The 25,103-nt window shown below is 39.9% G+C and overlaps 1 protein-coding gene across 2 annotated transcripts; it reads left to right on the top strand.

Annotated features, from left to right (window-relative positions):
- Positions 1-1,965: 1,965 nt before the first annotated feature.
- Positions 1,966-25,091, top strand: LOC137962467 (E3 ubiquitin-protein ligase IPI1-like). Of its 2 annotated transcripts, none has more exons than XM_068809347.1 (6): positions 1,966-2,524; positions 8,625-8,791; positions 23,310-23,368; positions 23,648-23,673; positions 23,811-24,189; positions 24,270-25,091. In XM_068809347.1, the coding sequence occupies exons 1-6, from the start codon at positions 2,365-2,367 to the stop codon at positions 24,805-24,807; spliced, it is 1,329 nt and encodes a 442-aa protein (XP_068665448.1). In that variant the 5' UTR covers positions 1,966-2,364; the 3' UTR covers positions 24,808-25,091. The 2 variants fall into 2 exon arrangements, with proteins under 2 accessions (XP_068665448.1, XP_068665447.1); XM_068809346.1 differs by having other exon boundaries at positions 23,778-24,189.
- Positions 25,092-25,103: the final 12 nt, after the last annotated feature.

Below are 25,103 nucleotides of genomic sequence, written 5' to 3'. Positions count from 1 at the left end.
CGCTCCCGACTGGCGTTGTAGCGCCGGACTCTCTATTTTCGGCGCTGTCGTTCACCCGACGGCTCTGGCCCGTCAATCATTGTTCTAATTCCTTCCGACAACAGAAAATGACGGAAAACATGATACCCAATGGAGAGCATTTCGCCAAATGCCCAGGTTTCCTCGATCGCCACCCCCTTTTCCCGCCGGACGTCATTGCAGCTTCCGATGATGCGGATGTTGCAACGTGTCCCTCTTCTTCGTTTTTTTTTTCTTTCAACTTCTGCTTATGAACAACCCTTGTGTGATCTGCCCCAACGGTTGCCTCATTGGCAAAATGCAGCATGTCCCCGATAACCTCAGTTTTTGGACCCAATCCATGTTCCTCTGAATTATAGTGTTCTAGTTTCAGTTCTCTGACTTGATTTTTTTTTTTTTTTTTTGCTTTATAATATTGCAAAGCCATATGGTTTAGGGTGTAGGAGCTTTTGCAGTTCTTTGTTGTTGCCTATATGTATATAAATAGGATGAACTTTTCTCTTATGCTAAACTCTGGTAGTTTCTATCAAGTTTGTAATACCCAATACTTTTAACCATTCTTTGCTAACTATAAATAGTTATTAGTGTTGTAATTATGATGACACATATCTAAGGTGAACATGATTCCAATAGAGTGGATTCTTCATTGCAAAAAATACTCAAAGAGAAGTGAAGATGGTTGTGATTTTAGGTGTGGGAGTTGTATGGTATGGTTGCTTCATATAGGAGCTTTCTTTAGGGTTTACATTGCAAAAAATACTCAAAGAGAAGTGAAGATGGTTGTGATTTTAGGTGTGGGAGTTGTATGGTATGGTTGCTTCATATAGGAGCTTTCTTTCTGAAGTTGGATTATGCCTGAAATAGAATAGCATACATGATTTACATGCAAAAATCAAGTTCATCTAAAAACAAAGATCAATTTTCAGCAAAGCACTTGTCATCTCTTATGGTAGGGATTTTTGGTGTGTCATTTTTGGGTTTATAATTGTCTAATATTTTTAAACTTCTAAGTTTGTTTTGATCTTTTAGGTTCTACTCCAATTCATTTTTTGATTTTGTGATTGATAATTTATTAACATTTTTTCCCCAATTTATGCATCTGCTGCTACTTTTGTGGAAGCATTTCTACCTTCTTGTTGGTGCTTTTTTTGTTTATTTAATTGTCCAATGGAAGTAAATTTGTATGTTTGATTTGTGAAACATGTAAGAGTTGTTTCCTATTAAATGGTCATTGCTGCATGTCGAAGCACATATTTTCACTACAAGGTGCAGTTTTAAATTTAGTGGAAATATATCATTAATTAATAGTACGTAAAAATATATATTGTGTTAAATATTTAATCAATTATTTTTTTAATTAATTATTTTTTATGTTAAAAAATATCTTATGTTATTAATAAATAAATAAATTTATTATATTTGTTTATGTTATTTTTTACTTTGTATTTATTTATATTTTATAATTAATCAGTGCACAATTAATTGTCATGCGTAATTATTGTATTAATATACAATAAATTACAATCATTAATTAATATAATATATTATTTAATTAATTACTATATTAATATATTTTAATTCTACATTAAATTACTTATTAGTGTAGTAATCATATTTGTTTTGGTTAATTTAATGTTTAATTATACATGTTCTATTTAAATATATTATTACCAGTTAGTTATTTGGGATACTAACACACACTTAATTCGTATTGATTAACCTAACTTCAAATAGAAGTTGAATTTGAATTTGAATTGGAAGCTGACAGGTAATGAGAAGTTGATTTTGACGATTGGTGAGATAGCGAATATTTTATTGTCGGCTTGGGACGTTGGGGAAGTTCATGTGGACTTGGGCCGTACAAAGCGCGAAAGCCCACGCATTTGAGACAGCGAAACTTGGGAGAGAGTGGCGCTACTCGAGCGACGGAGGCGTTAGATCTCCGTCTGACCTACCATCATCTGCAGTTAAAGCTCACCCAACCGCACCGCGAAACCCGCAGACGACCGTCGCGGCGCTCGCAAGTCGCAAGCCCAGAAAAACAGTTTTCCTTTTTTCCGCTTCTGAACATCTGACCTGTGCTGGAAATTGCCCCTCATTTCATGTGCTTGCTGTCTCCCTCTCGGCGGGCTCTCTTTATCTCGACCGTCTCTCTTCTAACCTCCCCCTTCGGTCGGCATATATCGGCTGCTGCGCATCTTTGCCATGGCATTTTGCGGGACGTGTTTGTTGAGACGTGCTGAAGGTCGGGATTTTGAGGCGTTCTGCGGTCCGGAATAACAGGAGAAGGGTCGTGTTGTGAGATAGGGGACGGATTTTTTGTTTTCCTTGCCGGGTTTTGATGCGATGGATCTTGAAAGGTCGGGGCTTGCGGAGGAGAATCGGAAAGAGTTGTGCTGTGGTGATGGGAGTTCGTCCGTTTCGTGCTCCATTTGCTTGGAGTTCGTCGTTTATCGGGGGGAGAGATCTATCGCCAAGTTGCAATGTGGCCACGAATTTCATCTCGGTTGGTGTTTTAGCGAATTTTGCTTGTCGTTTTTCTCGTTTCCTGGTTAATTTTTGTTTGAGTAATGGCATTATTTTCTGGTGACATAGATGAGAGAAGATCCGCTACAGTTTGGTGTTGTGGAACATTACCGTCTTTGAGAATTTGGCGTGAATCTTTATGAGTGTCTTTCTATTTTTCTCCAAAAATACTAGTAGCGGCTGCTGCCCATGAATAATTTATTTTTCCTGATCTGAATGACGTCAGGTTGTGGGCTTTGTTTCGTAACTTGTTTTGTTGGGATTTTTATGTGGGTTGAGCGAATATATGATCGAGTCTATGATTTCTCATACGGGCTTTCTGATTCCACACACTTATTTTCTTAATTGGTTTGTTTCCTGTTATTCTAGTTGACAATCAGGAAAAAAATTTCTTACTTCACGAGTCCATCATTGAACCTCAAAGGAATGAATCTATTACAGAAAAAGAAGGGAATAAATGTTCAGGTTATAATGGTCCCTTATAAGATTTTTTTCACAGTTATATGTGAAACAGATATCTTTAACAGTTGGAAGTGTTCTTCCGTTTCTCTGCAGCTGTAGACTAATTTAATGAAATTTTAAAACAAATGAACATATTTATTGATATACAGTGAGAGGTTCAACAGGTTTTTTTGTGTTCATTTGGTGGGCTGAGTAAGAAATAACTTAAATGTCTAATTACAGCTTCCAGGTTATTTTTTTCAATGTTGATTACAGACACAGAAGATAACCCCCCCCCCCCCCCCCCGAGTGAGACTTGAATCCAAGATCTCAAACGTGAAACCCCCTGTAGCCATTGTGCCAAATGTGCAATCTACTTGACTCCAGGTTTTTACTTATTATATATGATTTTCTAGGTGACAGGAATGCCCAAGGTTAGATTTATTGCCAGCAAACTAGATTAATGAAAATAATCTAAACTGGGATTTAAGCAACTGTGGTGTTCCAAGTTCTGGTTACACTGGCTGTAAAGGCTACTAGTGACTTCAAATAATGCAAAGAAAGGGTAAGCTTCAAAGCATTATATGTATATTTTTAATTAAGATTCTGTTATGAAGTTATTACTATTTTTGAAGGAGATTGGCAGGTCTCTCTCTCTCTGCCTGCTTCTGAGAGTCGATACAAGCATGTGGTATTAGCCAGTCCGAAATGAGTGGATGACATCTGTTTTTACTCATTTTCAAGGCAACATTAACTATAGAAACAGCTGTTGTTCCAAGTGGTTATTCCATATGAAATCATTGAGAGAATTTGTTTTTGGTCGGGAAACAATATAAGTAAATCTGGTCCATAAGTTGGGGATAAATTTCTGATTATTTGGCATCAGCTCCTTATTTATTTTGTTTGATATTTTTCCTCTGCTTAGCTCAACGTTTTGGCAAGCTATTTTTAGTTATTATTCAAAACGAGAATTATGTATAAAAAACAATTATTAAAAAGGCAACCTGCATGTGTTTTATCTTTGAGATCTACCAGTGTTCTTTTTTTTGGCATTCTATTACAAAGGGTTTATACCTGGACCCCCAGGGTGTAGTGAGGCTCAAACCCGATACCTCCTGCTAGAGAAAACCCCATGGTAGTGCTGAGCTGCAGGTCAAGTCTCTTTGAGACCCATTAGTTTCTAGGTCTAAATTAAAGGTATTTGATTTGAAGTTTTAAAATCTTTCCTTTTAACTTGTTAAAGGGTGAATGGATCTATCTTTTCTTTGTGGGCAATATGTTAACAAATGCTCTGCATGTAAATGCATATGTTCTCCAAAACATGATCTATTTGCAATAAATTTAGATAGAGCTTGTGGAAGCTGTCTGTCCACCTTATTTTTGCCACCCTTTCCCCAGGGAATCTATCCCTTTCTCTCTTTTTTTGTAATGGGCCCAGAGTCTTTTATTACCGATAGTAATCCATGCAAATCTAACCTATGTTGACATATAAAACAACTAGCTGAAACAAGTTTTTTTTGGCTTAATAAAACATTTATTAGAATACCACATTAAGATTCCTTATATTAACTAAACAGCACTTGTGAGTGTCACATTTATATAGTATATTTACGTAAGAAATAAAAAATGGAAATTACATTATTTTATTTCATCAATTAACAACTAATAATATTGGAAACAACAATTAATTTGGCCCATATGGATGTTGCAAGTAAAGTACCTAAGTAACTGTTATTGCTAACAGAAATTTTCAAAAAATATAGAATTCTACCATATATTGTTTTCTTCTCTATTTCTCTTTTTATTTCACATCAATGCGCATCGAAGGAAGAGCCCACCCTGCTGTTACTGTTTGGGACCATCCCTATATGTGATTTGTGCTTTAGAGGTTTTATGCCTATTGGTTGATTGTCTTTGTTTCTTTTATCTATGGCTGCACGGTTCTGGTGTATGGAAATGATAAATTTCCTGGTTCTACAGCTAAAATGAAAGTGTATGGAAATGATTAATTTCCTGGTTCTACAGCTAAAATGAAAAGTTTGTTGAACCAATTTTTTTATGGGTTGTTAATGTGTATCAAATTCTATAATCCTGGACTTCAATCGAGTCCTCTTTGCACATAATAGTATGCCGTTCCATCTTGTTGCCATTTCTTTTCCATAGCTAAATATTTGACTACTTTTTTAAATTGACATAGTATAATGATGGAAAGTTTCCAAAACTGCTAGGTGTGCTATTGAATTACCTCCTTATGTCTTTGCTCATTTCTTTCATGTTTGAAGTCATAATAAGTGAAGTTTAAGTCACTAAGGAGGTCAATGGTAAACAAAAAGAAAAAAAAATGATTGCCAATGTGAGTTCACTTTTATTACTATTAATGTTACTTGCGTGCCTATTTAAAAAAATGTTACTTGATTACCTTACCAAAGAGGTGTAGCAGACTGTAACAAGTGTCAGTCACAAAAAATTGTTTCAAATGCTTAACGTGAGGTTGCGCACAAATTTCTACGAAAACACGTTAAGTGAAATAATTGTCATTCAATAAAAACATGTTACTAAAAAAAGGTTGGAGTTTAGAATTAAAATCCTATAAGTATTGTGTTAATAGCCCTAAGTAACATCAATTTTGGAAACACCTCAAGTGATTCCATCTGCACAACAGTGACAGAGTCATTTTAATCATGTCTTCTTTCTTGTGAGGACTGTTTAGGACTTGGGAACCCCTAAGCTGAGTCATGTTCTATGAACATGACAATTGACTTCATGTTTCCACTCTTTAAGAAAACCAGTGGACAAGTTTGTGTATGTGTAGTTACTTATTGTTGAACCCATGGTGGTTCAAGTTTATGTATAGTTTACATGTAATCACATATATAAAAATGAGACGCAATATCAGAGAAGTGATTTTGTACCTCTAAGGGCAAATATGGTGGTTCTAGTCTGTCTAGCTTTAAAAAAAAATGAAAATCAATGTCAGAAAAGAAAAATGAAGCCAATATCTCCTTCTCAACAAATTTGTTTATTACAGTCTTTTTAACCCAATGTCTGAACTGTTATATTTATCATTCAATGATGTGATGTGCAATTACTGTAGTGATCACATCAGTTTGTTCAAATTTGTATAGAATGGAAGAATAGAGAATGTGAGCTGTCTAGGATCTATTTATTTATTTTTTCAGTCTTAAATATTCATGGTTAGTCATCATCTGAAGCCCCCTAGGATTTATCCTTGCCATGCATTTTAAATTGTCATTATTTCAGTTTGATCTGTCAGAATTTTTTTTAAGATTTAATTATTTGCTTCAATATGGTAAGCAGACAAAAGAGTTCTTGCTGTTTTCCTAAAAAAAAGCTCTTGATGTTGATTGTAGTAATTTAAGATGACGACTTGAATATATGAAGTCTCAATGAAGATTTATGACTTTGATGTAAAAGAATGCTTTCTGATTCATGTGATGTTGCTAGATTCCTCATATCTCATTCTCCTCCTTGTTACTTGGATTCATATTGTGTGTCCTTGTCTTCCTGCCATGCTTCTTGTTATGTGTATCTTTGCATTTAGAATTTCAGGATTTTGATTCAATCTTCTTAATTGGATTTACTGGAATGTTGTTGAGTTTTTTAGCTCCTGATTCATTTACTCTTTGTGAAATTTAAGGCTTCCTTAGTAAAATCTTCAAACAAAGTGGAAACAAAACTTAAACCTGGAACCAGGGGTTGGTTTGTCATATCGTCTCCACATTCTCATGGTAAACTTTCCATCCAAACCCTGTTGCGTGTCCTCTTGAAACAACAGCCTTTGCTGCCCACACCAGCTTCAGTGGGCTAACTCCACTCTTACACTCCATTCTAATTTCTTTCCTGTGTTGTTTAATTTTCTTCTTTCAATCCACGCAAGCATTGATAATTACTAAATGTGCTTGAGAATACAGGAGGATTCTATTTCATAAAAAAAACAAGAAAGGAGAGTTTTATGGTTTTTGCAATTACTTTACAGTATAGTGCATATCTTCATGCAAGTGACTTTATGGAGGCCCTTCCTCTCATGCCAAGTAATCGGTTTTCTTTCCAAACCCTCACATATTTAGCACCATTTTCCCTATTTTACCTGTTCCATTATCTTCCCTAAAATGTTTTTTTTCCTGGATTTTGAGGCTAAGAGATGTTCGTCTTTCAGATTTTTTCAGAAGTTCAATATTTCATCTCTAGGATGATATTGTGAGCTCTTTGTTTCCTTAGCTAGTCTTCCAAATTTATAGCGATAACCCAAGTGTGGCAACATGAACTGACCGAATTTTCACACAAGACAGCTGTTACACCATCCTTGCCTTGTGACGGGGAATGCTGGATAGTTAAAAAATATCATCTACAAGAGATGTGAATCTTTGGAAGGATGTGGCAGAACAGGACATAGAAGTTTGCCTTTTAAAGAGCAAGTGTGTTGCCAAAAAATGAGAAAATATTGGATTAGTTCAAGATGGCTTAACCATGTTTTGCACAGACCTGATTATGCACTGACAGGAATTGTTTAATACTTGTTTTCTCAACAGGTTGACAAGAGGTAAAAGAAGGGTTTGGATGGCAATGATGGGGGTTGAGAGGAAAGATTTCAGGAGGGATTACCTAACATTAAAGTTAGTTAATCGTATCGGAGTGGAGGAAAAGGACTCATGTGGTTGGCCATAATATACTTGTGAGAAGGCATTTAGGATAGTAGTGAGAATGTTGATTGCATGTGCAACAGGCTTATTAGTTAGAGATAAGATGCAGTCTTTTTGTAGTTACTTAAGTGGCTCTACCAGTGGTAAATTTTATTGGACCAAACTGTTATCTCCCCGGATTTATGTACCTAGACACCTGTGAGAGGATTTAAACTCTTATTGAGTGCATTGGTTGAAGCATTTGTTAGGGACAAATTTGGAAAACCTAGAAACCGTGGAAGTGAACACAGAAGAAAATAAAAGGCATTTGTCAATCTTCAGTGCTCCATACTGCTTAAGTCATCAATCTACCCCCCTTAAAAGGAAAAAAACATCAGTCATGTTTGAGTTTTAATTTGCTTCGACTATATTTCAATTTGCTTCGACTATATTCAAGGAAAGATTATTCTGAATCATGGGGTTTAACCTAAGTAACAAATGTTTCAAGTTATTCACTGATACTCATCCTTCTAGTGAAGGCTACCTTGAGAATTAGTCCTTTGTGGATGGCATGAGATTATGATGCATGAGAAATCCTTTTTTCTTTTTCCCTCTACTTGTGGATATGCACCATTTCAGAAGTTTTCTCTCAAGTCTTCTCCTTAATGAAATTTTTATCATATTAAGAAAAAATATTGCCTTTTGGCATTGACCAAGAATATCATTTTTCTTTTGGGTCAGTGTTCTCTTGTTGTTGTCTTGTCGTGTCTAAGAAACCTTTGGCAGTCTAAACTTCTTGTAATTCCTCATTTGTTTTTGTGCAAAGTTGACTTCAAATGAAAGCTAAAGGGAGAATGTTATAGCAAAATCGTTTTATCTGTTAAAGGCTTGTTTCTTGTTCTTCCCAAGTTGTTTTCACAGTTCGGGTTCTTGCTTCTGTATAGGGTTCTTCATCCTAATCGTCTGTCTTTTCTTTTTTCTTCTTTGTTTTCTTTTCAGATTGTATCGGTTCAGCATTTAATGCAAAGGGAGCAATGCAATGCCCAAATTGTCGAAAAATTGAGAAAGGCCAGTGGCTTTATGCAAATGGATATCGCTCTTTTGCTGACTTTAATGTGGAAGACTGGGTGAATGAAGACCTCTATGATCTGGGTTACTCTGATCTGGTAAATTGCTTCACCAAAGAGGTCTCTCGGTGTATGAAATATGATTTCAATGTCTAGGAAATCTTCACGTTTCATTGTTGCATCATTCTCTGTTCTTTTCTGAGTCTAGTCATTAATAAATGTGCTTTAAATTTGTTTTTCCTTGTTGTTTATAGATTTTGATGCTTCTTGTTTGTTTCTGCAACATAAGTATCCTTTTTTTTTAATGTTGATTACACATGCACACGCACCCCTTATACCCTGGTGAGATTTGATTCCAAGACTTCACACTAGAGATCCCCTTGTATTCATTGAGCCAAAGGCCCAAGTCACTAAGTATTCCATTTTGTCCTCATAGGAAAAGAGCATGATGTTAGTTTGTATAATCTACAGAATACATGATCCTGCTTAGCGTCAAACACTGTTTGGTAATTTGATTGTTAAATAGTATGTACAATTCTAGTGTTATCTCATATGTTCTTGTATGTATAATTCTAGTGTTATCTCATTCATTCTTGAATTTTGTTAGTCCTCTTAAGCATGTACTTTTTTTTCTCACACTCTCAGAGGCATTAGTGTCATTGTGTGTTAGAAGACTTGCTACTTAATTCTTGATAATAAGAGGAAAGCTAGATATGCTTAGAGATGGATTTTATGCATTTTTAATTAATATAAATGTATTAATGAATTTTTCCAATTGGAACAGATAAAACTACTTTGGATGCTCCTATTTCTGGAAATATGCACTCTGGACTATTATAAGAAGTTCAAAAGTAACAGTCTTTATTTGATTTGAAATTGTCAATAGGGAGGAAGGTTTTCCGTGTCTATTAATTGTCTTTCACCAATATTTTTCTGAATAGTGGAGATGAACCTTGCAGCAGATTTTGGGCTATGAAACTAAGAAAAGATTTATGTAATGTTGAGACAAATGGGTTAACGTTGATATGTTATAGAGAAGAATGAAATTAACGTCCCAAGCCTAAATCCCTAGATCCTCTTCTTGCTTAGCAAGAGACGATAGGAGAGAGGCAGGTGTGACTGACAACATCAAGGGAGCAAGGAGGCGAGAAGAGTGCAGCGAAGTGATTTAGCGACCAGAGTTCAAGTGGAGCAGGAAGAAAAATGGCGTGAAGTATGAAGGAAAAATTCACAAATGAAAGGACAGCCATGGAAACAATGTGGAAAGACAACTTCTCATACCTATACCAAAAAACAACCCTCACCATTGAAGAAAAAGACTATCCGTTTGAACAAGGTAATCCTAGTTACGATGCAAACTGGAGACAAGATCTCCTCTGTTGTGGGACACTAGTGGTGGTGCTACTGCCGTGAGGGAGAAGAGAGAAATTAGAAGGTGAAGAGGAAGAAAGAAGAAGAAGAGTGGGGAAGTAGAGGGCCGGGAGCAAGGAGGGGAAGAAAATAGATAGTCAGGAGAAAAATCTAAACTTCATTCAATGACTGATTTCTAGACATCTTGGGTTTAAATAGAGACCAAAAACCCTAGGGATATTACAAAATGACCAAAATGCCACTAAAGACCAAAATTCCCTTGAACAAAGAAAAAAATTACTTCTAAGGACAATAGAAACTATAAATAAATAAAATAACAACTAATCTGTCCTAAATGCTCCACTCCCCAACCATAGCGTGGTGGGTCTTGTCGTAGTCCAGTGTCTTTGAGTATAGACTCGTGTAATCGGCGGTACTTGAGGGGTGTTCTCACTATCCTTCACCAGAGAGCACAATTCATGTGGCTAGTTGAAGGAGATGGCAATACGAAGTTCTTTCATGCCATTGCCTCAGCCAGGTGGTCGACTATTTGGGTTACCTCATTATGTTATCTCCTTAGCAATTCACCACCTAAGAGGCTGGAACAACTCATCCCCCCATAGCACAACTATCCTTGCTTCTTCATGCAGAGCACCCTCCTCAACAACATCTTTACAATAGACAACCTTTGAAGGTGAGGAAATGTGATCTTAGACACCGAATGTTTCTTGTGTGACGAGATGGAGTGTTAATCATCTGCTTCTTCATTGTTTTTATGAGTGGCAGGTCTAGACAAAATTTCTCAAACAAGGTAGAGCTTTATATATATCCTGAGCAACCTTGATGCTATTAGCCAAATGGGCAATGACACACAGATGCCTGGTTATAGGTAAAGCCGTTCTCTCAGTCTGCACATTTCACATCCCATAGGAATTATGGATAGAAAGGAACAACAGAAAGGTCGCCAAAAAACTCTCCATGACAGAGGAGGTTACTTTGCACATTTTTGGGTTCACACCAAAAAGGAATTTACAAACTTAAAATGCATCTCCATATGAGAGTTTTGGCATGTTATTCCCCAAATGTATGCCCCTTCGAGGCCAGCTACCATAGAAGAATGGGTTCCCTCCCAAATGGATTTTTTAAAGTTAAACTTTGATGGATGCACCCTTGGTAACCTTGGAAGAGCAAGAATTGGAGGTGCAATCAGGAACAACAAAGGCAAAATTTTAGTCTCCTACTCAGGACCTTTGGGTATTTCAGATTCTACCTCAGCAGAGACTCAAGCCCTTCTCCTAAGGCTGAGTATATTCCGAGACCACTTGAATGGCAAGCTTCTAATTGAAGGTGACTCATTAGTTGGTGTTACTCAAGATCTGACCCCCACTGCCACCGTTGGAAGATCTATCACGAGATTGTACGCATTTTTTTTCTTTTTTATTATACTTGGAATCATATTCCTAGATCAACTAATTCCTTCACTGGTTCTTTAGCTAAGCAAGGGATCTTCATCCAATCGCTCGTTGTAATGGGAGATCTCCTTGCTTAATCCTTGTATCTTGTTATTCTTTGCCATCAATAAAATTGGCTTAACTTCAAAAGAAAAAAGAAAAAAGAAGAGAAAGGGTTAACATTTAGATTTATGTATTAAATGTATGACAAGAAATATACTTGAGTGAAGAATCATGCTAGTTGAGTGCTAAGCTTCAAGAAATTATCAGTGAAAAATTGATGTTGTTTTAATGTATGTAAGGTTCATCGAAATGAGGAAAATGGGTTATATGGCTGGATGATATCCCAACTGAACTGTGAAAATGCTCAGGAGAAGTTGGTTTATCTGGTGCACTATGTTTTTGCAAAGGAGTTGGAGATGGGGAAAAATGCTGATGACTGGAAGAAAAATGTGTTGTTGGCCATATCCAAGAACAAATTAGCCATCCTCTATGGAGGGATTAGCATTTATAAAAAGAGGATTATTACTGTCCAGAGAGGTTTCGGTGTTATCTGGATTTTACCATGTCATCTGATAGGTTAGATTCGTTTCATGGGTAAAAATTACACTGCTTTGGAATTTTAGTTTTGTTTATTTGTTATGGGAAAAGAGTTATGGGGTCATATAGATGGGAGTGATCCTGTACCTCAAGAGGTCAAGGCTTTGTCCAAGTGGAAAGTCAAGGATGTTTGGGTCATGACTTGGACCCTTGGCTCCGTTGAGCCTCACTTTGGTATCAATCTGAGGCCTTATAAAAATGTCACTAACATGTGGAATTACCTCAACAAGGTTTACCATCAAGACAACACGGCTCGACGTTTTTAATTGGAGTATGAGATGGCTAATTTCACACAGGAAAGCCTCTCCTTTGAGAAATATTTTTTTGGTTTTCAAAATCTTTGGGCTGACTATTCAGACATTGTTTATGCTAATGTTCCCGTTGCCACTCTCTTTGTTGTTCAAGCAGTGCATGAAATAAGCAAGAGAGGTCAATTCTTGATAAACCTCCATTCTGATTATGAAATTGCACGTTCTAATATGATGAATCGTCATCTTGTACCATCTCTAGATGCCCTTTTCTTTGAACTTCTTCATGAGGAGCTATGTATATTAACTCAGGCTGGCATGGAACATCTGGCTAATGTTAGTGCCTCTGTTATTGTGGCTTATGCCGCACAGGGGAGGAATAAGGGTAAAGACATGCGTGCTGTCCAGTGCTTTAGTTGTAAAACTTTTGGTCATATTGCTTGGGATTGCCTTAAGAAGTTCTGTAACTAATGTAAGAAATAGGGTCATATCATCTCTGCTTGTCTCATTCAACCTGAAAGAAAGTAAGGTACTGATTATCATGCCTTCGTTGGTGCCTCTAGTTCTGTTGCATTGCTTGTTGCCTCACCGGTTGTTCCTATTCCTGATCTTACAACCTTAGCAAACCCAAACATACTCACTCCTAAAATGGTACAACAAATGATCATCTCTGCCTTTTTCTTCTTGTGGGCTCTCAGGTAATCATACAATTTCTTCTCGGCCGTGGTATTTTGACTCTGGAGCATCTAACCATATAACCAATACTGTTGTTTCTCTTTCCAATGTCAGAAATTATGATGAAAATCTGAAAATTAACACCGCTGATGGCAGTTCTCTACTTATCAGTGTTGTTGGTGATCTTTCCTCTTCCTTAACTGATGTTTTTGTGTCTTTTGACCTCTCCACAAATCTTATTTTTGTTGATCAATTGGTTGATAATAATTGTAATGTCCATTTCTCTCGTTCTAGTTGTGTCATGCAAGATCAAGTGTCAGGGAAGATGATCGCGAAGGGGCCTAAAGTGGGATGACTCTTTCCTCTTCATGTTTTTCCTTCCACCTTTATTCCTAGTTTTCCTTTACCTTCCTTTGCATGCAATGTTGTTGGTTTTAGAACTAAGATGTGGCATAGACATTTAGGCCACCCAAACTTTGATGTACTTCGTAAGTTGTTTGATTTTGGTTTATTGGGACATAGAGCATGTTCTTCTCTTGATCTGTCTTTTGAATGTCCATCATGCAAACTTGGTAAAAATAAAGTTCTACCTTTTCCTCATCATGTATCTCATGCCTTACAATGTTTTGATATTATTCATAGTGATGTTTGGGGGATTGCACCTGTTGTTTCTCATGCGCATAACAAGTACTTTGTTATTTTTGTTGATGACTTTAGTCGTTTTACTCGGGTTTACTTCCTACGGGCTAAAATTGAAGTTTTTTTTTGGTATTTAAGCGCTTTCTTGCGCTTCATGAGACTCAATTCTCTGCAAGTATCAAGGTCTTGCGCTCTAATTCTGGCTGCAAATATATGTATAATGATTTTTAGGATTTTCTTCAAAGCAAAGGGATCATCTCTTAGCGTTCTTGTCCTTCAACACCGCAACAAAACGGTGTTGCTGATAGGAAAAATCGTCACCTTCTTGATGTAGCAAGAACTCTTTTACTTGAATCATTTGTTCCTCCTCGTTTTTTGTGTGAAGCGCTTTCTACTTCGGTTTATTTGATCAATCGTTTACCCTCTCCTATGTTACATCATGGTTTTCCTTTTTTTTAAGTTGTTTGGCCATTCTCCTTCATATTCTAATCTTTGGACATTTGGTTGTGTTTGTGTTGTGCATCTCCCTTCTCATGAACGACATAAACTTACCCTAAACCCTAAACCCTAAATCCTAGGACCAATCTGTTAAGTATGCTTTTTTTGGTTATGCTATACGTCAAAAGGGTTATGTTTGTTATGATCCACATGCTCGTCGTATATGTGGTTTTAGGAATGTGGTTTTCTTTGAAAATTAATATTTCTTTTCATCTAATGTTGAGTTGCCATCTGCATCTTTATCTCTTTTGCTGAGCTTTTCTGATTCCCCGACAATTGTGGAAAGGTCCTAACCTGGTTTTGTGTATGGAAGACGTGGTTGACATGAGTCTGGTTCCACTTCCTCTGTGCCCTCTCACGATCTTGACTTGGTGCCTACTCCTACTCCTGCTCCTGCTTCCACCACTCTTCGCCGGTCTACTTGCCCTTCTCGGCCCCCTAATTGGTATGGTTCTCCTCCACTGTCTCTCGTGTGGCTACTTTATCCTCTATTTCCATTCCCTCTATCTACAAACAAGCCATGGAACGTGAATGTTGGCAAAATGCAATGCAAACAAAACTTCGAGCAGTTGAGGAGAATCACACTTGGGATATTGTTCCTTGCCCCTTGGGAGTAAATGGGTTTCCTCTGTAAAGTTTCGCTCTGATGGTTCTTTGGATCGGTACAAAGCTCGCCTAGTAGTTCTGGGCAACAAACAGGAATATGAGATTGATTATGAGGATACATTTGCTCTTGTTGCCAAAATGACCACGGTTTCCCAGTCGTGGCAACTGCATCAGATGGATGTGAAGAATGCCTTTCTTCGCGGTGATCTTCAAGAAGAGATCTACATGAAGCTTCCCTCTGGTATGACTACTTCTTCTCTTCATGATGTCTGTAAGCTACAACGTTCTCTGTATGGACTCAAGCAAGCTCTCTGGGCTTGGTTTGAGAAGTTTCGCAGTACGCTTCTTTCCTTCAAGTTTACACAAAGTCAGTATGATTCTTCTCTCTTCTTACACAAGTCTGCATCGGGTATAGTCCTTCTCTTGGATTATGTGGATGATATTATCATTACTGGCACTACCTGTGGTTTGATTACCAAGGTTCAACAGTTGTTGCATGCCACTTTCTGTATGAAAGATCTTGGCTAGCTCACCTACTTCTTAGGATTGGAAGTACATTATCAGGTCAATGGTATTTTCTTAAACAAACATAAGTATATTCAAGATATTATTACCTTGGCTGGTTTGGAGGACACTTTTTCTGTTTTTTTTATAAAGATGTATTGTATTAACAAGCGAAAATTTATAAAGGAAGAGGGAGCAGATCCCTAACAACAAGAGATTGAAGGGAAGTTCCTTGCTTGGCAAGCACATCTGCTACCGAATTAGCAGATCTCGGAATGTGAGGCCAAATAATGAGGAAATTTCTAAAATCTCCTGAAAGATTTCCCAATGCCTCCATGGCGGAACGGGTGCACACTGGCACCAACCAATGACTACCTTGGAGTCCCCTTCAATGTGGATTGGACCACTGCATTTATCTCTGAACACCCGGAGCACATTGAGAAGACCAAATAGCTCTGCTGACATTGAATCGGAGATGCCTAATGGACCAGCATAAGAAATACACTGATTGCCAGATGGATCCAAAATCACACCTTCAAAGCCTGCGATCCCCAGATTGCCAAGAGAAGAGCCATCAAAATTCAATTTTAGGTACCCCACCTTCGGGGCAGTGCACTCCTTCATTACTTGAACCTTGGTCCCAAAGTGCATCCTTGCCAGGCTGCTCCAGCTATCACGAATGGAGGTGCCCTTGAAAGAGCAGAAAGGCTTCTTCGTCAGAAACCAGGTGGAAATTTGACCAATCACTTTTTCCACTACTCTTGCCTCAGTTTCAAATTTATCATCTAACCGCCTTCTATTACGTTCGTTTCAAAGCCCCCACGGCACAAAATTGGCGCAAACTGAGATCAAGATTTTACCGAGCCCAGGAAGGGGATAGCCAATGATCGACTTGCTAAAATAGATCAAATCCGCAAATATACATAATTGCAACCCCAACTTACATAAGACAGAGGTCCACACTTTCCAAGAGAACTGACACAATAGCAGAGTATGGCTGGTGGATTCGGCTTCAATGTTGCAAAAGGACATAGTGGGTCTATAGAAGGGTGACCCCTTCTTCGAAGCACATCCGAATTTAGATTGGGAGGAATTTAAAGAACTGTGTACAATTCGGTTTGAGCCACCAGCTCAAAACAACCCGTTGGGGGATTTAGTGTTGCTACGCCAAACAAGTAGTGTCGAGTACTATCAGAAATTATTCCAAGAAAAATTAGCAAGGGCCAGCAAGATTGTCTGGGTGGACCAACAGGTCAGGTTGTTTACAGCAGGCTTGACAGAGTCCCTACGTTTAGAGGTGGAGCTACTTGCCCCTACTAATTTAGCACGGGCAATGAATTTGGCAAGAACATTAGAGGCCAAATAGAAAATTCAATTCCGAAGGCCTAATTGGCAAGGAGGAAGATCAAGTGTTGGAGCCACATCCACAGGTCAATCATGGCGCACTCCTGTTCCTACAGGCGCCCCTACAGCCCCTAAGCCCAGTCCATCTCAACCAGCATTCATCAGAAAATTGAACAGGGCCGAGATGGAAGAACGAAGGTCAAAAGGGTTATGTTATAATTGTGATTAGCAGTACACGTTTGGGCAGCAATGCAAAAAATTATTTTGGTTGGAAGTGGATGATGAGGAGGAACCAGCCACAGAGGTGGAAGATCCTGGAATTTCTCTCCACGCCATAACGGGACTCCCGTCCACCAAAACAATGCAAGTCTGTGCCATGGTCAACTCCCAACCACTGTTAAGTCTAGTAGACTCAGGTAGTACTCATAATTTTTTGAGTTTCACTGCTGCCTAGCATTTACATCTTCAGGTTCGGCCTCGGCCAATAGCTTCTGTTTCTGTGGCTAATGGAGACAAGGTTCCAAGTTATGGGGTTAGCATGGCAGTTTTGTTTCGATTGAAGGTCACCAATTTTCAGCAGAATTTCTCATCATACCACTAGCTGGATTTGATATGGTGTTGGGCATTAAATGGCTCCAGACGTTGGGCCCTATACTATGGGACTTCGCTGCATTGACCTTGAGTTTTGAGTGGGCTGGTGACAAGGTCACTTTACAAGGCCGTAAGGCTGACATTCCAGCTCATTTACATGTACTTCAGCAACAACTCCATCCACCTACCACCTTAGAAAATTTGCTAGATGAGTTTACTGATCTTTTTCTTTTTCAGGAACCAACGGCTCTACCGCCATTGAGGCACTGTGATCATCGGATTTGTTTGAAGGCTGGCTCTGAAGTGGTAGTTGTGCGCTCTTATCGTTATCGCTACCCACATTTTCAAAAGGATGAAATAGAACGGCAATGCAAACTTATGCTCGAACAAGGCCTCATCCGACAGAGTAAGTCCCTTTTCTCTTCCCCGGTCTTATTGGTCAAGAAACATGATAACACTTGGAGGTTCTGTGTGGACTACCGCGAATTAAATGCCAATACTATCAAGGACAAGTTTCCTATACCAGTAGTGGATGGATTATTAGATGAATTACATGGGGCTCAATTTTTCACGAAGTTGGACTTACGTTCGGGGTATCATCAAGTCCGCATGTATCCCCCAGATATAGAGAAGACAACATTTCGTACTCATCATGGACACTTTGAATTCATCGTGATGCCCTTTGGTCTCTCCAATACTGCTTCAACGTTCCAGGCATTAATGAATAAGGTATTTAGTGCCTATCTCCGAAAATTTGTTTTAGTGTTCTTTGATGATAGAGCCCATAGCCTTTACTAAAAAGGACCAAGTGTACATTCGGGAGTCAACAAGTAACTTATTTGGGGCACATCATTATAGCATTCGGGGTTACAGTGGACCCGAAAAAAATTGCAGCTATCACACAGTGGCCTCAACCGAGCAATATTTCAGCTTTACGGGGTTTTTTGGGCTTGGCAGGATATTATAGAAAGTTCATTCCCAATTATGCGCCCCTAGCATCACCCTTATCCAACTTGCTACGCCGCAATGCCTTCCATTGGAATGAAAACACGAGCTCAACATTCCAAACACTCAAAACAGCACTAGCCACTGCGCCTGTATTACAGTTACCAGATTTTGAGGAGCTCTTCGTGGTAGAATGTGATGCCTCAGGAGGGGGTATTGGGGCGGTGCTGCAACAGTGTCACCATCCTATTGCCTATTTCAGCCGGCAACTCGCACGTCACCATCACAAATTACCCGCTTATGAACGTTGGCTTAGTTAAGGCAGTTCGCCACTGGAGACCGTATCTATGGGGCAGATATTTTCTCATACGCACTGACCATTACAGTTTGAAATACTTGTTGGATCAGTACATCTCCACTTCGCCACAACAGCATTGCATAAGTAAATTACTGGGATTTGATTTTACGGTGGAACATAAGGCGGGTAGATTACATACAGCAGCTGATGCTCTCTCCCGCTGATCAGAAGCTTCAGCGCAGTTGTGTGCAATTAGTCATCCCGCTCCTCTACTCTTGGACTCCATCAAGGCAGAAATCAGACGTACATTAGAATTGCAAGAATTATTTCAGGCCATTGCAGCCGGCAAAATGCCTCCAAATTGGTCCCTTCATGACAATCTCATTCTATATAAGAAGGGCATTTATTTTTCTCTCTTCTCCTCTGGTTGCCACAATGTTGTCATCTTATCATAACAGCTATCATGAAGGCATTCAGAAGACATACTTTCGGATCCGAGGGGATTTTTATTGGCCCGGTATGAAATCCTCTTTTACCTCATATGTTGCTGCTTGTCAAGTGTGTGAGAGGAACAAGACAGAGCATTTAAGCCCAACAGGGGTGCTGCAACCGCTCGAGCTTCCAACTCAGATTTGGTCGGACATCTCCATGGATTTTATTGAGGGTCTTCCTAAGTCTTCAGGGAAAACTACTCTTTTGGTGGTAGTGGACAGATTCTCCAAATATGTACACTTCATTCCACTGGAGCATCCTTTCACAGCGGCGTTAGTAGCACAAGTATTTTACATACATATTGTTCACCTCCATGGTATTTCGGAATCCATTGTAAGTGATCGGGATGTCGTCTTTACTAGTCAATTCTGGAGAGATCTTTTCATGCTGTGGAACCAAACTCAATTACTCTTCGGCATATCACCCTCTATCGGATGGCCAGACAGAAGTTGTGAACCGCACCATTGAGATGTATTTAAGGTGTTTGGTAGGCGACCACCCTAAACGATGGGTGGAATGCATTCCTTGGGCAGAGTATTCCTACAATACCTCCTTCCACACTGCCTTACAGGAGACACCATTCCGGATAGTATATGGCCGAGATCCCCCACGTTTACTTTCTTATGTTCTTGGTTCCACCAGGGTGGATGCCGTTGACAAAGCTCTCCTAGATCGAGATCAATGTTTGGCCAGTACTCTCCAAAGGCTGAGGCAAGCTCAAGCACAGATGAAGGAGTATTATGATCAGGGCCACCGGGACATTTAGTACAATACGGTTTATATTGTTTGGCTACGGCTACAACATTACCGATAAACTTCTTTGGCCGGCAGTCGGCACAAGCTCTCACCCAAATATTTTGGGCCACTCCACATTACTCAGCGGCTGGGTGAGGTCACATATAAACTCCAGCTTCCACCAGACACAAAACTCCATGATGTTTTTCATGTCTCTCTCCTCAAGCCGTTCAAAGGCAGCGAACCACCTCCCACTTCTTCTTTACCACCCATGGAGGACGGCCAGCTCTCTCTCATGCCAACCCAGATTTTGAAGGCTCGTCAGAATCAGAATCGGAGGGAAGTGTAGTTCAGTGGTCGCACACTGATGCCACCAATGCCACTTGGGAGAACCTCGATCATCCCGTAATAGCGTGGAGAGAAATTGTTGGTTCTTCCAATTCCGGTTCTTCCTCCTTAGGTGCTGGTTCCTCCTCATCATCTACTTCCAACCAAAATAATTTTTGGCATTGATGCCCAAATGTATACTATTCATCACAATTATAACATAAACCTTTGAACCTTTGTTGTTCCATCTCTGCTCTGTTCAATTTTTTGATGAATGCTGGTTGAGACCGACTGGTCTTAGGGGCTGTAGGGGCGTTTGCAGGAACATTATTGCGCCATGGTTGAGCTATGGAGGTGGTTCCAGCACTGGATCTCCCTCCATGCCAATTAGGCTTTTGGTATTGAATCTTCTGTTTGGCTTCTAATGTTCTGGCCAAATTCATTGCTCGTGCTAAATATTTGGGGGCAAGGAGTTCCACCTCTAAACGTAGGGACTCTGTCAAGTCTGCTGTAAATAACCCCACCTGTTAGGGACTCTGTCAAGTCTGCTGTAAATAACCCCACCTGTTGATCCACCCTGATAATCTTGCTGGCCCTGACCAATTTTTATTGGAATAATTTTTTATAGTGCTCGACACTACCTGTTTGGCGGAGCAGCACTAAATCCCCCAATGGGTTGCTTTGAGTTGGTGGCCCAAATCGAACCGTACATAGCTCTTTAAATTCCTCCCAATCTAAATTTGGATTCTGCATTTCTAATTGATGGCCCCAAAGCTGCGCTTCATCGAGCATGTGGAAGGCGGCCAACCCCACCTTGTCTATTTCAGCCGTCCTTTGGTGAGAAAAAAAAATTTCACACCTATAAAGCCAAACCAAAGGGTCCTCAGACCCATTAAAAATTGGAAAGTCCAATTTTGTATATCTCGGAATGGTCCCTCCACCTGGACCAAAACTCATGCCATTTGGTGGATGCTCTGTTCGTCCAACAAAATGGTCCCCTTGCGTGGTCGCAGGGCTTCTCCCTCCTTCCGGAGGGGTTGGGTTTCTTACCCCCATCCATTCATCTATCTTAGTAGATAAAACTTGAACTTGTGCATTTACCTGGTGAGAAACTTGAGAAACTCCGCTGTCCACCAACGTTGCCAGACGACCCTCACTTTCTTCCTGCCCTGCGTGTATCATTTCTCTAAGGCTGGCTAGCAATTCCACGTTGTTGGATGACTCTCCCATACTGACCTGCTCTGATACCAAGATGTTGCGGTCTCTACCCATGGACCGGGTAATTCGACGAAGGAAGAGGTCTTCTTGCAACTCGGGGGCAGAACCAGGACGTCTTGATCTTCCTGGTCAACCTATGATGGCGATTTGTGGTTGAAAAACGGAATGGAATGAAGATAGAGAGGGATGAACTGAGAATCAAGTAGAGAAGGGAACTAGGCTCATCAAAGGGAGATCTAAACCTTGGGTTCCTCAAGGGGAATGCCAACCCTAGGTTCCTTGGAGGAGAACGTTGATCCTTTGAGGTAAATTCTTACTTAATTCATTCTTACCCCCGTGAGGCCCCTTTAAGCCTAATCACGCCAAGGTAATCCCAAGTGACGAGTTATTACAATACTGCCCTTCCGGCCAACATCATACCATAAACTTAAATAAATGAAAACATAATTCCTAATGAGTTACGGACTCAGCCGCGTCGCCTCTGGATGACTCAGTCCGCTATCGAGTCCACAACATCACTCCACATGAAGAATTTAATCTTTGGAGGGGCACAAAGACGCCAAACAAGTAGATATCATGCTCACTTTGCGTTGAATCCCAACCATTAATGTGTCTGTATGCAGATGAAACTGAGAATTTACCGCTTTTGTCAGGCTACCAAATGAGTTTGTCTGCATTAGAAGGCCTCATTCTAACGTGATTCAAAGAATCCAATAAACAGCTTGCTTCCATAGCCTCCGTATCAGAAAGACCCCTTCGGGGGTGAAGGCTCAGACCAACCCCCTCAAAAGCATCGGCTACTGATATCTGAGGACACTTTTTCTGTTGATACTCTTATGGAGGTAAATTTCAAATACAGGAAAGATGAAAGGGACATTCTAGATGACCCTACTCTCTATTAGCGCCTGGTTGGGAGTCTCATCTACTTGACCACTATTCGCCCCAATATATCCTATGCAGTTCATCAGGTCAGTTAGTTTATGTCCTCTCCTTGGCATCTCCATATTGCTGCAGTTCGATGCATCATCCGCTATCTTCGTGGTTCTCCTACTCGTGGTTTATTCTTTCCTACAGGCTCATCCCTTCAACTTGTTACTTATAGTGATGTTGATTGGGCTAGGTATCCAGATATACGTCGATCTACTACGGGTTGGCGTATGTTTTTAGGTGACGCCATAATTTCTTGGAGATGTAAGAAATAAGATCACGTGTCTAAATCCTCTACTAAGGTCGAGTATCGTGCCATGTCTACTGCTTGTTCTGAGATTGTATGGCTACGTGGTCTTCTTGTGGAGCTTGAGTTTCCTCAGACTACTTCTACACTTCTTTATGCTGATAACACTAGTGCTATTCAGATTGCCACCAATCCCGTTTTCCATGAACGCACCAAGCACATTGAGGTTGATTGTCATTCTATCTGAGATACCTTGGAGAGTATCTCTTTCTTACATTTCTTTGGATCTCCAAGTGGCCGATGTCCTCACCAAAGCAATGATTCGACAACGGCATCAATTTTTGGTTGGCAAATTGTTGCTGGTTGACTTACCAGCATCCATTTGAGGGGGAATGCTATCGTATATATAAAATAGCTTAAGTGGGGAGGGGCATTATTGTAATTTTCTGAGGGTTATCACTTACGGGACTATATGAGAGAAAGGGGAAGAAATCGGGATCTCTAACCTCTCTATCTCTCGGTGTAATATTTTCTGGAAATACATTGACAATAATTGGGATGGTTCCTTCCAATTGACTAGCTGAAGCTGGGAAGTCTCTTCCCAACTAAAAAGCGTAGGATCTTTTTAAGCCAAAAGCAGTGTGGGGGCTATTCACCCACAGCTGCTCTTTTTTAGACAACTAGCCTAAAAGATGTGGAACACAAAGTGCATCCATAGAATGCTGGGCTTTTTTATCCATGAAGTTTGGCAATCTAAGACTGAACATATATTTTGTCATTTTACTGGATAAGTTAAAGAGAATGTGGCCATTATTTTTTTTTTTTTTTATATTTCTATTTGTTTTTAATCTTGAAGCTTTCTTTATTTTAAGTGAGTTCATTTTTTTCTATTGTTAATTTTTTTTGGTAAATGTAATGGCAGCCATTTGGGTTTCAGTGGTGTCCTTTCCGGGGATTTATGCAGTTGTCATCATTTTTTGAGTAAGTGAAACAACTCTTTTCTGTATCAAATCTATTGGGAATCACCTAATTTCTTAGTTTCATAATTTTGGACTTGAATCTTTATTTTATTAATCATCATATTTATACTTCAGTAATCAACTGATGTTGGGTTGGGTCAATGATGTAATGAAGATTGTTTTGAATCCTTACTGTTTCTTTTAACCATTCAAGTGCGCTGGCCTTGGTGCTGGTGTTGGTTTTTCTTGCTTACAATTCTTTATGGAGATCACTGAAATTTATAAATTTGCCTAATTCCAGGGAAGGAGAGCCCCTGCCAAATCTTTGTAAGCACCTGCTCCTGTTTCCAGTCTATACTCAGATCTGCTTTTCTTTTGTGGACTTTTATGGTGATTTACCTTTTGCTTTTTGCCTGTATCTTTCAATCAAGATCATGATATGCTTGGAAATGCTACATTTGAAGGGTCGCCAAATGCTTCTACTAGTAGTACCCATGTGTGCCCCTACCTTACTCTTCATGGGTTTCCTCATCCCATACACCCTACACCTACGAATGCTGCCACAGATGGACTCCCGGATGCTGCTGCATCTTTTCATCGGCATCCCATTGCACTAGGAGGCCCTTCTGCAGACGTGGTGAATTCTCATGGCTTTTCCTCAGCAGAGGTTCGGCCCCACGGTTGGCAGCATGTTCCTCATCCTTTTACTGCCTCTGCCTCTGTTGGAGGTCTCAGCAATACTGAGCAGCCCCTTTCCCAAATGCCTTCAAGGCTATCCAGAAATGAATCTGGAGGCCAGCAGAGATTAGGATCTTTTGTTCACCCTCTTCATTTTATTCATGGGTAAGCATTTTGTAACAATAACACTTGGCTGTCATACCTTTAAATGGGATGCAATGACCTAAATCTTGTGATTTCATCAGGTCCGCTGGAAGAGCTGGAAGCAGTTTGGTTGCGTCACTTGTGCCACCTGTTGTAGGGGATGGGAGGGAGCACACACGTGGACCTGGTGGGCATCATGTGTTTCAGCAGTCAGCGTCAGCTTCCTCTCTGAGAAGTCCTCCATTTGCTCCAGTTAGAAGACCAAGGTCACGGGGATTGGCTCTGATCTCGGCAACAGGAGGCAATGCATCTGGGGAGGCTAGTGAGTTTTATGGGTTCTCTGTTACTGGATCAGTGAGTTTGACCCATCAAGATGGAGAAAGCACTGGAAGACGTTCTGATCGGGTTTATGGGTGGGTTAGAGATGGGTTTGCACCGGTACCCTGGGTTCCTGTTGAAGGGGAATCTCAATGGTGGAATCCGTTCCATTCCAACCAGAATCCCCATCAAGCAGGCAGCGCAGAGACCATGAACAGGAGCTATTTCCCCCAGCGAGTTCTTCCTGAGAGAGTTGCTCAAGGCCGGCCAGACACCGCATATCAACGGGTTCCACTCCCACGGATGTCCCCTTTCATGTGAAATGTTGGGGTTCTGCAAGGTGGGACTCAATTTGTGGATAAAATGCCAAAAATCATCCTGCTCCTCTTGTACATTCCTAAGGTGCTGAAGAACTGCTGGCTTGAACATTTGTACTATCCGTTTGCAGTTAACTTTGTATGAGATTTGGCATTCTGGACTGGTGTTGGGATGCTGACATTTATTTAAAGCCCCTGGTGAGAGCTCGGATAATGCTCCTGGGTGGCTTATTAAATTCGTTTTCTTGTTCTTTTTCTGAAAATACTATATCAGTTTTCTTCTGTTTACTGCCTGTCACC

This window comes from Aristolochia californica, unplaced genomic scaffold, assembly GCF_029961685.1.
Source record: "Aristolochia californica isolate CCGP_79_NKW_82.1479 unplaced genomic scaffold, dmAriCali1.0.hap1 SCAF_4, whole genome shotgun sequence".
In the NCBI taxonomy this organism is placed as follows: Eukaryota; Viridiplantae; Streptophyta; class Magnoliopsida; order Piperales; family Aristolochiaceae; genus Aristolochia; species Aristolochia californica.
This window is presented reverse-complemented; position numbering and strand designations above follow the sequence as displayed.

Bases quoted from the DNA above. Each gene is read 5' to 3' on its own strand.
- LOC137962467 (XM_068809346.1), top strand. From the start codon at position 2,365: ATGGATCTTGAAAGGTCGGGGCTTGCGGAGGAGAATCGGAAAGAGTTG. The intron at 2,525-8,624 runs GTTGGTGTTTTA...TTTTCTTTTCAG, and splicing joins TGGCCACGAATTTCATCTCG to ATTGTATCGGTTCAGCATTT. The intron at 23,674-23,777 runs GTAAGCACCTGC...CTTTCAATCAAG, and splicing joins AGAGCCCCTGCCAAATCTTT to ATCATGATATGCTTGGAAAT.